At 37.3% G+C, this 14,238-nt stretch overlaps 1 protein-coding gene across 1 annotated transcript in view; it reads left to right on the top strand.

The window, feature by feature from the left end:
* Positions 1 to 14,238, top strand: part of ROBO2 (roundabout guidance receptor 2) — a 210,576-nt gene that overhangs the window by 137,339 nt on the left and 58,999 nt on the right. The window contains exon 16 of the mRNA XM_075542944.1: positions 1,828 to 2,010. Within this exon, the coding sequence (XP_075399059.1) occupies positions 1,828 to 2,010 (183 nt within the window). The remainder of the gene's footprint in view (positions 1 to 1,827; positions 2,011 to 14,238) is intronic.

The raw sequence follows: 14,238 nt of genomic DNA, 5'->3' as shown, positions 1-14,238 counted from the left end.
AATTATTAAATTGTATGATGCAAACTATGTGCCAATAAAACTATGTAAAAAATGAGAAACTGAATATTCAAGTAGACAACAGCTAGACTATGTATAAAAATAGAACTCTACCCAACAATCTGCAGCAGCCACCAGAGAGCCAGACCACAGACTCTGAAGCAGTCTGGCCAACAGGGTCAGGACAGAATCAATAACTCCATGCCAGTTTCCCTCAGCGCTGTCCCAACTTCCATCTGAGGACTAACCAGAGAAAGCCAATAGGTGCCTCCAACGATTCAGATGGGATGCTCCACTTCCATTTAGCCCGCTTCCGGCTTCTCCAAAAGCCTCAACTCAGGACAGGCCTGAAGCCTTAGTTTTCTACTATACAGGATGGATCCTCCCACATCTGCCTTTGAGGGTTTGGGTTGGTTTCTTCAATCGTTTCATTGAGCTAACATTAGCATATCAGACAATTCGGTAGTTCATTTACCTGGGGGCTGTGCAGTCATGGCTGTGATCGACTTTGGACCAGTCCTTCCTTCTTGTGCCATTGCTGTTCTCTGCTTCCATAGTTTTGACAGATGCCTCCCGTCCTAGAGCAAATGCTCAATAAAGCATTTTATTTGTCCTTAAAATAAAGAAATAAATACCTAAACCACTGCTCCCTAGTGACGTATGTCCCATCACTTGCAAGCCTATGTAAACTCCCGTGCATCCCCTCTGATCATAGTAGAGGGATGTGGCAAACCTTGTCACCCTACAGCGAGCATTGGGAAGTTGATGATGGCTGGTACTGTTGCGTTAGAATGTAATACCTTCCTATTTGATCTCCCATTTTAAAATTATTTCCATACTCAATAAATTTTGCTTTCTCATCGATTGAAGGTCTTCTTATGTTATTTATTTGGTTGGTTTATACGACTTTGTAGGGTTGTGTTTGCTTTGTATGATTTTCTTTATATGAAATCCAGGGTACGTAGATGTACGGAGACAGTAACTAGCTAGGGAGGGACATGGCAGAGGAGAGAGGGGAAACTGGGGCATTAACAGCAATGAATATGAGAAGAAAATGTTCTGAAATTGTGGTGATGATTTCACAAATACCCTTAATATAATAAATATCAATTGTATGATATTTGTTTTTAAAAGTCTGTGTAAAAACCTGAAGTGTGATTGTAATTCTTATCAAAGAAGTCTAAATGGTCAAAACAGGAACACTTGCTTAGCTCAGAGATGCGTATTTTAGTTATAATGGACTTAGAATTAGCTTTCCATTTTAAATTCACTTTGTAAGTTAGTTTCAAATGCTATAAACATATTTGAGCTTTATCTTTTTATGAAATTTAATTTTACATACTGATCTGTATGAGCATACAGAAATGTCAAGGTGTTATACTTCCCAGGGAACTAAGCAACGTCTGAGCAAAATTAGTTGATTTGGTACAACAATATTGTTGCTTGTTACTGTGAATCATGAACATTTCTTATAAGAAGCAGTTTGTAAAACTGTTCTAATTGTTTTACTTGGATTTTTGAGACTTTCATTTTAAAAAAACTTTAGCTAGTTGAAGAAAACTTACTGTTATTATAACTCTCAGTGCTCATTTTAGACCCAGAAATGTGTCTTAATGTGTTTATAGCAATCCAAAATGTAAGAGGACAAGGTTATCACATTTTTTAATCAATTCTTTGATGCTGCTTTGGGATTGGTAAAGCACACTAACCAAGAAGTGTGACAAGCTCATGATAAGTACTCTGAGTGGCAAATGTTTTTGTACTATTTATATGTTTCTGCATTGATTTTCATCTTAATATTCCCTAACACTACTCTTACTTTTTCCATAGGAGGGCGTAATGAGGTGGTCATTACTGAAAACAATAACAGCATAACTGAACAAATCACTGATGTTGTGAAGCAACCAGCCTTCATAGCTGGTATTGGTGGTGCCTGCTGGGTAATTTTGATGGGTTTTAGCATCTGGTTGTATTGGCGAAGAAAGAAAAGAAAGGGACTCAGTAATTATGCTGGTAAGAGATTACTGCCAACTAAACCAAACTTTTCTCTAATGACAAATGAATTGCTCTTGTCTACTTCACATTATGAATGTAAGGCAATGTTTTTGGGTTACATCACCAGTGAATCTTAACTGTCGATAAAATTTACATACAATCAAACGTATCAACAAAGTCTTCATAATATGAAAACACACATGGATTTACACACACATGCTCATGTACTCCGATGCACCCACAAACAATTCATTGCATGCTATTAAACCATTGATTGGGAAATTGATTTATACAGAAGTCTTGCTATAACGATCAAAGGAAAACATGTTTGACATATAGCTTTTAGCTTTTCAATTCACAGACTACAATAAGTAATGTCCCTAGTGCAAAGTACAGACAAGCAAAATCATCTCACCAGAACTCATATTACTATTAAACTGGCCCTTATTTTAGCATGGCCAATCATCATTTCAGAAGAAGGAAAGCAAGCCAAACCACACCTCCAAATTTGCAGATGGGTGTGCTTCTCGGTGACCTTTCTAGTCATGAAATCTGTTTTCCTTGTCGTCCAAAGCAGAATCTTGAGACTAAAGAAAACATGTCATTGAAACTATTTCACAGTTTTCATGAGAGAGAAAGGAGTAAAATTTCAGTGACTCAAAGAATGCACTCAACATTGAAGCTGTGCTCAACACAAATGTAATTGATATTTACTTTAGTGTTTTTCCAAATAAGAATAAAAAGAAATTGCCTCATTCTATTACACACTTACCTAGAATTTACAGGGGGAACAATTTAATGGAATATTATCCTCCAAGATACTTTAGAAGATTTTGAGAAACTGGATCCAATATTCTGTTTCTAATTTAAATTTTTACAAAGATAAGATATTTGAATAATTGATTCTGAAGTGGACTCATTACTCATTCATCTTCTAAATCATGATATTTTGTTGGTTTCTCTTCTATCAGTAATACCTAAGTAGCTCAAAATGCAAGGCATAGCATCCAAGGGACTGCCTGGTTTGTCATGATAATTTGATCATGACATTGTTGATCATGTGTATATCTTATGAATATAAAGTTAATCAGTTACTGTTATAGTTTAAATATTTTTAAACAGTATTTATTAAACTGCATGTAATACATTTAACCTGTATTAAATGTACAGGTCAAATGCATTTCCAGGACTAAAGAAAGTGTTTTAACGTGAGGACTCAGGCTTCCTGACTTGCCATCATTCTAGCACCTTCATTTACTTTCCACTGTCTGCCTGCTTGCTTGTGTCTTGTCAGCTATGTGACACATCTCCAAGCCAACAAGGGATACTATCAGGAAAAGGATTCTAGTTGGCTTTCACTGTTTTAGCTTATTGAATTTTGAATATATTACTTTCTGTGTTGTAGTCAAGTATTTTTTTTCCTCTTAGGAATTGTGTATCAATACATCTATCTAATCAATTGCTTGTTACAATTCCTTTTGCATAACCCACATAAAGGCTAAGGAAGAATTGAATCAACAACTTCTTTATGCTTTCTATTTTGCTTGACCTATGAGATAACAACAAAACATTAAATATTGTTCTTCTCTTCAGTAAACATTCTCCAGTTAACTAGAAAGTCAGCAGTTCAAACCCACCACCAGCACTGTACGAGAAATATGATACTGTCTGCTTCTATAAAGATATGGCCTGGGAAGGCCTATAGAACAGTTCTAAACTGTCCTGTAGAGTTACTTTGAGTCAGAATCAACACTTAAGCACACAAAACCACAGTAACTTTGGGGGGAAATTTCTAATATATCCATATTTAAAGTAATGATTTATTGATTTCCATCATTCATTCAATTTTTAATAAATAGCATTGCTTTGATAATTAGGTTTGTGATATTAGTTAAAATTGTCAGAGAGATGTTTCCTTCTATCCCTCTCCTTCCCCCTTCTTCCTCCTTTTCTCCTCCTCCTTCAACATCAGAGTTGGCTAAATTCTGCTTTTTGCACTTCATTTGAAAATATATGTTGGTCTTTGAGCTTGACAAACATAGTGTATGACCTGCTATCATTTCTCATTATGATTGATATTCATCTGCTTGTAGAAATAACGTTACATCAAAGATGCCATGCCCTTCAAATATTTTGGAATAACGCCAAGTCAGAGAACAAAGCCTTTCCAAACCTCTATACGTAGTTGATCGATGGTTGACTTTCAGAATGGATTCACCTTGGGTAGTCATTTGCCTCCAGCAACTGCTGCTTGCTTCTGGATGAGCAGCAAATCAAACGACAAGCCACAAGAGCCGAGCATGGCAGATATGACATGGCGACGTCAGCTGTGCACTTCTTACATCAGTATTTTCCTCCACCTTGTGAATTTTCATTATTGAGTCAGAAAGTTAGGGAGTTTATGGAACCAGAGCACAAGGTCCTTTCATTTGCAAAACCATTGATAGAGGCAATAACTTCGAGCAGGACTACGATGACTCAATCTTTAGAGAGAAAACTTTAAGGTGGATGAGCTTCGTCTCTCATAACGGTTGTATTTAAGTGCTTCAAGTGAAGTGCGTATGGTGTCGCTTGGAGTCATAATTAACTGAATGGCAGTGAGATTATTTTTTCAGAATAGAAAACCCCTGCTGTTCAGTGTAGATATGTTCTTTAACTCTGAAAACATCTGACTATGAGCAATCAGAAAGCGCTGGTAGATTGTATAAAGCCACCATCAAAGATCAACTATAAACCAGGAGCATTTGGCCCGGCTGTGCTTGGCTCCTTTGCACACCACCCCATTTTCTCCGGGCAGCGTCACACACTAACACAATGTTTTGTGTTCATTCTTATCCATTACACTCCTTAGAGACAAGCACACACCACAGGTTTGCGCACAGCACAGAGAAGGACAGCTGGGGCAAAAAGGCATCCTCATATCCCATGGGCTCCATAAAGTTATTTTGTGCTTCTCTAGATGCTGTCCACTGAGTGATAATAATCTACTTGCTGCTTCATGTGTGGGGATTCTGACTTTTAGAAGCATTGCCTTTCTAAGTTTTTATAGGGTGAAATAAAATTGTAAACCAATAGATGATCTTAGCTCTTGAATAAAGGTTTGGTTATATGTGGACATCTGTATATATATATATGTATGACTCTGTGAATAAAAAATTGAACAACATAGCTTTGAACCAAGTCATGTAGCCTCATTAGAATTAGATTGGAGTTACATCCAATTTTAACAGTCATCAACTTTTTAATGAACATAAATATTTCCTCACTCCTCAGGGAGAGAATCATGCTCTGTAAATATTACCTTTGAGGATGATAGATATTATGGAACTCAGTAAATATAAAAAATTCAGTATTAGTGGGAACATCACCAAATGCTAACCCTTTCCCAAATAGGTTTTAAAACTGTTGGTGAAATATGAATTAATTGACAAAACCATCTAAAGGCAGCTAAAAGATTTGATGGAATTTTTATAGTCTGATTATCTGGGCTGAGTTAATGCTTATTAAAAGAGGATTAATCTACATTCATATTTTAGAAATAGCTTATCAGGAGAGGGAATGAGGCTTGGCCGCAAACTTTAAAGTTTCCATTTGGAGAGGGAAAATGTGGCCTACTAGAGATAGGCACTCTGAAAGCTTTCTTCCCTTAAATTGTCAATTTACCACGAAGTTATGTGCCCCTGTCCCCAGTTCCAGGAGCTATGAGATTTGGATTAATCCTTTCAGATAATAGTGGAGGTACTTTGAGTATGAAATAAACTTACAAAACTTTTTAGCTTATATCCATTATATAAATTGCAATGAATTAAACATATTTAATACAATTCTAAAACATGTTAGATTCAAGTGTTGGTGGAACTTCTTATAAATTTTAGTACTATCCAGTTAGTCTCTACTAAAAACCACTTGATGCTTTCATATAAAAATATGAAAGTTTCAGGGTTAGGGTTAGGGATAGGGTTAGGGTTAGGGTTAGGGTTAGGGTTAGAGTTAGGGTAAAATAAAAAGAAAAAAATATGAAAGTTTCTAAGTTTGGGGTGTGTTTAGAGGTGCCTAGTGAAAATTCAGTACCCCAGTTTGTTTCCCTGATGAGCAGTTACTACACTCTGATATCAAGACCGGGAAAAGCACAAGAATGCCCAAACACTCCCTCCCTTTTTGTTTCAGGCTCGGCAGTTAAATGCTTCTCTGATATGAGAATTAAGTACTTCAAAAGAAGAGAAATTTGCCGTGGCATTTATTTTTATGTTCCTTTATCTACACAAAGAAATGCTGAGTGAAAATAAATAAATAAATAACAAAACACCAAATATGGTGTTTTTCTTATTGAAGGGTTCTAATTGATTCTTATTTCTCGTCTGCTCTTACTCTCATGATTTAAAGACTCAGGTGTACTTTAGTCTAGTTTTAAAATTTTATACGGTTAGCAATTTGGAAAACCCTAATAATTTTAAGCATGGATTAAAAGGCTAATTAAAAATATAATTGTTTTCTTTATTGGAGAAGCGTAAGCAACTCTGATAAATCTTCCATTTGTTTCTGTCTTATAAGGAACATTTTTCAAAAGGACATATTCGTGTATGCCAAATACTGTCTGTGTTCCATTTTAAGGCAGTCAATTGCATTCTATAGTGTATTTCGTTGTTCACCTTTGTATGTAAGGAGCCTTAGTGAAACACTGATTAAGCACAGGGCTACAAATTGAAGAGATGGCCCTTCTAACCACACACCCTATCTATGTGAAATTTTGTGAGTTGCTCCTAGAGAGATGAGCTTAAATCAAGCTAAACCAAACTCTCTGTACTGAGTTTCGTTGTATGGTTCCCGTTCTCAAAGGAAATGTTATGTTAGCTCCCTTTTGTGTGTTTGTTTGCTTGTACATGATATTTAAGGTGTTCCTATTTTGTTGAATGTTTTTTTATCAGAAATAAGTGTGGCCAAAGGCTTTCTGCACCTATTAATATGATCAGGTGACTTATTTTTAATCTTGCTTGTGTGGTGGATTGCATTGATTATTTTCCAATGTTGAAACATCCTTACATACTGGTATGAATCCCACTTAGTTTTAGTGAATTCTTCTTTTTTTTATTTTTTAAATATGCTGTGGGATACTTAGGGCCAGAATATTGTTGAGGATTTTGGTGTCTATGTTCATGGAAAATATTGGTCTATAGTTTGGGGGATTTTTTTTGGTCCTTCTGTGTTCCTTTCCTTATTTTGGTATCTGGGATATCCTTACTTCATAAAATGAATTTTGGGATTTGCTGTCCCTTTCCATGTTCTGGAATACTCTGTGTAGAATTGGCGACAACAACTTGAATATTTGGTAGAATTCCCCTGTGAAGCCATCTTGTTTGGAAGTTTCTTAATGCCCTTCTCCATTATTTCTTTTGTTATTGGTCTATGGAGGTTTTCCACAGTAGTCTATGTTAATTGGGTAGCTGGTCTATTTCAAGATATTTTTCCATTTCTTCAAGGTTTTCAAACTTGTTCAAGTACAGTCTTTCATAGTAGTGTTTTTATTCTTTGTGTTTCATTTGGATCTGTTGTGATGTTACCCTTTTCCTCTCATAATCCTAGATGTTTATTCCTTCTCTTTCTTCTTTTTTGTGTTTGCCTGAAGTTTGCTAATTTCATTAAAGTTATCAAAGACCCACTTTTTGTCTTCTTGATTTTCCCACTGATGTTAGGTTTTCCAATTTACTGCCTTCTGCTCTTAAGATTTGTGATTCCTTTTCTCCTGTTAGTTGAGGGCTTGGGTTGTTCTTGTTTTAGTTGGTTCAAGTGTTGTGTTAAGGTGTTGCTTATGGACTTTTCTTTTTTCATGTGTGCAATGATTGCTATAAGTTGCCCTCTGATTACTATTTTTGGTGTGCACCAAAAGTTTTGATACATTGTGTTATCATTATCGTTTTATAAAGAATTCATTAATGCCATCCCTTCACCAGTTGTTTTTAAGTAGTATGTTGCTCAATTTCCATGTGTTTGTCTTTATGTTCTTGTTCTTTCTATTGTTGATTTCTAGTTTTATAGCCTTTTTATCAGAGAAAATGGATTGTAGGATCTCAATGATGTTTTCAATTTATTAAGGCTTGCTTTGTGGCCTAATAAGATGTCTATTCTAAAGTAAGTATTTTATGCACTGGAGAAGAAAGTATACAGTGTTTTTGTGGGGTAGAATGCTCTGTATATGTCTAGGAGATCCAGCTAATTGATTATTCTTAGCACTCCTGTGTCTTTATTAAATTCCTTTAAAGATGATCTACTTTTCATAAGAGTGGTATATTGATGTCACCCACTACTATTGCCAAGCTGTTATTTCTATCTTCAGCTCCATGAGGGCTTGATTGATAAATGGCAAACATCTTTCATATATGCTGATTATGGTTATGCTCCTTGTTCTGTTATCTCTTTATTCATATGTAGTATCCATTCTTGTCTCTCATTATGTTATATGTCCTGATGTCTATTTTATCATAGATTGATATTGCCACTCCTGCTTTTTTCTGTAACAGTCTTATTGACACTTCATTCACTATCATTAGTTCCATAATATCAAGAAGAATTGTACAATATTTACCACAATCAATTTTAGAGCATTTTCTTCTTCCTTGTACTCATTGTTATTTATGGTTTTTTTAATTTTAAATTTTGGCAAAATATACACAATAATACATTCTCTAATTCCACAACTTCTACATGTATAATTCAGTAACATTGAGTATAGTCTTCATGTCATATAATCATTATTGATAACCCTCTTCAAACTGTCCCACTGCCATTAAAATACACTCAATGCCCCCTAAGCAAAAGCCTTCTTCCTTTACCTATGGTACCCATTAACAATATATGTATATTATCCATAGCTAAAGATTGATTTCTTCTTTTATTTTTTAGTAGTAGTTTTCTTGATAAAATATTCACATATCATACACTTCCATAGTTACATACCTTTCAAAAAGAGTTGTATATACTTTATCACAATCAGTTCAAATCCTCCCTCCCTGCTCCAGCATTCATTGACTGCTCCACAATTACCCTCCCCCTCTCTTCCCTGCCTCTTATCCCCCGCCCCCGAATTCTTGATAAACCATTGCATTACTCACGGTCTCTGCATCTACTCCTTCTGTGGTCCACAAAGTAGCAAACCGCACAGGAACAATTAAAAGTAAAACTAAAATTAAATAGAGACCAGAAGACAATAATAATAATAACATAAAGATAAAACTTTTTAAATGTAAAAGGAAATGACAATATTTAAAGGAAATCAACAATATTTAAAAAGCTGGAGAAGATTTTTCTATTGTGGAACAATCAAGAAATATTTGAGCATAGAGCAAATTTAGGTTGGGTCAAGAAAGTGGTCAAGCATCATTTTTTACCATGGTCCCATCTAGCATAATCAAGTTTCCAATAATCTCATTCCCAGTCTGGTAGTAAAGCCCTTTGCTGTGACCAGAGGGGATCTGCCAGAGACTTAATCTGACTGGATACTCTGCAGATGGATTCTGGCTTCCCACTGTCCTCCAAATCCTTCTACAAATTGGGAGCTTCATAATTTAAATGCTGATATTTTTCCTTTCATCATATTTTCATTTTGTTTTCATTATCTTTTGATCACAAAGGCTGATGTGCCTCTTCTGTGTGGACTTTGTTGATGCTTCACTTAGATGGCTGTGTGTTTGGATACAAGACTTTAAGACCCCAATTGGTAGCCAGGCATCATCTGCTTTCTTCACCACATTTTGCTGGGGCACGCTTACCTTATTGATCTCTTTGTGAAGGTGAGCATCAAGTGGGGGCCGTGCTATAAGAAGTGTTGTTAGAATGGGTCTAGAATTATGTTGGAGCCTACAATCCATCGGCTTGCCCTCGGGTGATGAATGACTCTGGTTTACTTTGGTGATCATATTAAAACAAAAATAAAAATCATTGGCCTTATAAATTGTCCTCATTTGTTTTTTAGTCTATTTTTGTATTTGAGTTTAAGAAGGGTCTCTTGTGTGCAGCATATAAATGGGCTTTGTTTTGTAATTCAATCCAATACTGCCTTTTATTGGTGCATTTAATCCATTGATATTCATTGTCATTATGAATATATGTGGGTTTATTGCTATCATTTTATTGCGTGTGTTTTATTTTTCCTTTGTGTGTGCTCTTATTGGTGTCTTTATTTCTCCTCTATTTCTCTGTTGTTGTTATGTTTTTTTAAATGCTACTTTCATTGTATTGGTTTCTGGAAAAAGTTAACCCTTATTGGGCTCTTGGGTTTATCTACCATGTTGATTTTTTGCACATAATAACCCCAGTAATATACATATATTGTTAATGCTGGCCTTTTAAAAATTAATTGCTTGATTTTTCCCCCTTGTTTAGCAGTAACTTTTGTCCCTTATATTTGAGGGAAATTTTTATTTCTCCCTCCTATTTGAAGGAAAATTTTGCTGGATATGGGATTCTTGGTTGGCAGCTTTTTTCTTTTTCCTCAGAAACTTGAAAACACTCAAGAATAAACCAAGTATTTCAGCAATTTAATAAAAATACTTTTATTAGGGACTCTTACATCTCTTATCACAATCCACACATTCATCTAGTGTGTCAAGTACATTTGCACATATGTTGCCATCATCATTTTCAAAGCATTCTCTTCCCACTTGAGCCCCTGATATCAACTCCCCATTTCTACTTCCCCCTGCCCACCCTCCCTCATGAACCCTTGACAAGTTATAGATTATTATTTCCATATCTTGCATCATCCACCATCACTCCTCACCTACTTTTCCATTATCCATCCCCCTGGTAGGAGTTTCTAGGTTGATATTTGTGATTGATTCCCTCTCCCCCTCCCCTCCCACACTCTCCCATAATCTTTCTGGTATCTCTACTTTCCTTGTTGACCCCGAGGGGTTTATCTATCCTGGATTCACTGTTTTGCAGGCTCTTGGCTGTAGCAGTATGCATGCTCTAGTTTAATCCAATTTGTAAGGTAGAATTGAGGTCATCATAGTGGGGTGAAGGAAACACCAAAGAAATAGAGAAAAGTTGTGTTTCATCACTGCTATACTGTACCCTGACTGGCTAATATCTTCCCTGTGATTCCTCTGAGATGTCCAATTGTCTACAGATGGACATTGGGTCTTCACTCCATGCCCCACCCTCAATTTCACCTTGGGTATGATTTTGTTCTGGGTCTTAGATGCCTGACATGTAATTCCATCAACACCTCATGGTCACACAGGTGAGTGTACTTGTTCCATGTGGGCTTTGCTGTTTCTGAGCTAGATGGCCACTTATCTTCAAGATTTTAAGACCCCGGACACTATATCTTTTGATAGCCTGGCACCATCAGCTTTCTTCACCACATTGCCTATGGAGCCATTTTGCCTTTGGTGATCTTTTCACGAAGGTAAGCATCACAGAATACTGGATTGTTAGAACAAAGTGTTCTTATGTTGAGGCAGTACTTGAGTCAAGGCCCAATGTCCATCTGCAACCTTAAGTCTTAACATATAGGTATGAGTACATAGTTCTATTCATCTCTCATTTTATATTTATATATGTTTTATATATTTTCATATGTTCATACCTGTATTTAGGCCTCTGTAAATATCCTTTGCCTCCTGGTTCTTTCCCCTCTATTTCCTCTTACTTTCCTCTTTTCCCACCATCATGTTTAGTCTTCATTCAGGTTTAGTAATTCCTCGCTGCTACATTGCCCTGGGTTCTTTCACAACCCCCCACTTTCCTTTCTCCCACCTCCCCTTCTCCCGTATCCCCCTGGAAACTTCGGTTCCGTTCTTTTCATCTCTGAATTATTTATCCTGCCTATCTTATCTAGATAGACATGCAGATACACTAATAAGTGCAAAAACCAGGCAAACACAAATAAAACAACAAAGGAAGTCAAAACTAACAAGACAATAACAATAATAAAAGCAAAATAACAATAACAAAAAGAAAGCCATTGCAAAAATGGAAAAGACTGTAAGTAGTTCAAGGTCTTTTTTTTTTTTTTTTGGCCCTTAAGATTGTTTTATATTCAAGTCTGATGTGGTATTCCCTGGGGGTTTCATCACTCTGCTCCCCTTGCTAATCTGCTGCATGCCCTCAGTGCCTCGCCCCAGCGTGATGGGGCCAGACTGTGCAGTATACCCGCACTGTGTCTCCAGTGCTGTCCCCCACAGCACATGGTTCAGTGAAGGAGGCCGTGTCCCGTGGCGGGACCGGCCCTATGGTCCTCCCTGTGCTTTGTTTGCTACAAGCAGGTACAGCCATCATACTAGGGGCTTGGTGGGCCATGATGCCCTCTCTTCCCTCTCCATTCCTTTTCATTTATCCTGTGGGCTCTAATCTGATGCACCTTGCTCCCCAAGAAAGAACCCAGTGCTGTCCTGTGAAGTGCATTCTTCTGGGGAGGGGGGGAGGAGGGGTGGTCCACATAATTGGTATTGGGGCTGGCCCTGCAGACCTCTCTATTGGTTCCCTGGTACATGCCTGTAGGTTGCATTCATGTCTTGGTGCATCAGGTTGAAGCCTGGTGTTTCTCTCTCCTGTGGAAATATAAACAATACTCTCTGCTTGGGTGGGTTAGTGCCCTACTCCTCCCTACCCATGTCTTTTTTTTCCTTTCTCTGTCTTTCCCTCTTTTATTTTGTTGAGTGTCCTACATGTATCCCTGGATTGGGTTTGGCCCCTGCCCTAGTTGCTGGACCTCAACCCAGGGATGTATGTATATAGTAGCTTTTCCCCTATGACCCATGTTTTTTAAGCTTACCTCAGTGGACTCATGTTGTACTTGTCATTTTGTGCTTGACTTACTTCATTTAGCATGTTTTCCTCCAGTTCATCTCATGCGGAGATATGGTTCATGCGTTCATCACTGCTTTTTAGGGATGTGTAGTACTCCGTTGTATGCATGTACAACAGTTTTTTAATCCATTCATTGTTGTTGGATATTTGGGTTGTTTCCAAATCCTTGCAATTGTGAACCATGCTACAATGAACACTGGCGTACAGATGCCTGGCTGTGGTTTGTTTTTTGCCTCCTCTGTGTGTATGCCCAGTAGGGGGATTTCTGGGTCATATGGTAGCTTAATTTCCATCTGTTTTATATATTGCCAAAACGATTTCCATAATGGGTGCACATACCTACAGGTCCACCAGCAGTGAATGAGAGTTCCTATCTCCCCACAGTCCCTCCAACACTTGTTTCTTTCTGATTTTTTGAATTGGGCTCTCTTTGAGGGTGTTAGGTGGTAATTCATAGTTGTTTTAATTTGCATTTCTCTTATGAGTAATGATTGGGAACATATTGTCATATGTTTATTAGACATTCGATTTCTGCCCCTGTGAAACTTCTGTTCAGGTCTTATGCCCACCTCCTTAGTGGGCAGTTAGTCTTTTTTTTTTCTTATTGTAAGCTATCAAAGTATTATAGATTTTAGTATTAAGGTCTTTGCCCGATATGTCATCACTAAAGCTGTTTCCCAGTCTGTGGGCTCGCTTATGACTCTCGGTGAATTATTTCAATGTACACAGGCGTCTTCTCTTCAGTATATCCCACTTGTCTATTTGTGGCTCCTCTGTATTTGTATCCTTCCCTATTTCCAATAGCATATGTATTCCCTGTGCCAACGTTCTCAGGTTTTCCCCAATTCCCTCATTAATGGTCCTAATCGTTTGAGGTTTTATCTCAAGGTCTGTGATCCACCTTGAGTTGATTCTTGTGCATGGAGAGGTAAGGGTCTTGCTTAGGTTTTCTGCAGGTGGATGTTCATTTTTTCTAGCAGTACTTATTGAAGAAGGCTTCCACTTCCCATTTGATATTTTTTGACTCATCAAAAATCAGTTGTCTATATGTTGATTTTTAAAAAATTTCTCGGTTTTCAGCTCTCTTCCATTGGTCTGAATATCTGTCTTTATATGAGTACCACATTGTTTTTACCACTGCGGCCGTATAACGCATCAGCACATTTTAATGCAGTTTTTGTTGTAAAATGAGGTGCCTCGGCTGATAGTCAGGTCGGTGCTAGAGTACATGTGGTATGTCACTCCAGTGTCTTCTACTTGAAGTTTGTTTATCCTTATTGGCTTTCGTTTTTAGAGGACTCTCCCCCACCGCCCTTGGGTAGGTATGCCTGGATCTGTGACAGTGTACCTGACTCTCTGTACAGGAGTTTATTGCAAGTCGTAGCTCCCTTCTAGGACAGAATGGATCTGCTCCATAGGGTTTCTGAGGGTGCTGTC

This window comes from Tenrec ecaudatus, chromosome 2, assembly GCF_050624435.1.
Source record: "Tenrec ecaudatus isolate mTenEca1 chromosome 2, mTenEca1.hap1, whole genome shotgun sequence".
In the NCBI taxonomy this organism is placed as follows: Eukaryota; Metazoa; Chordata; class Mammalia; order Afrosoricida; family Tenrecidae; genus Tenrec; species Tenrec ecaudatus.
This window is presented reverse-complemented; position numbering and strand designations above follow the sequence as displayed.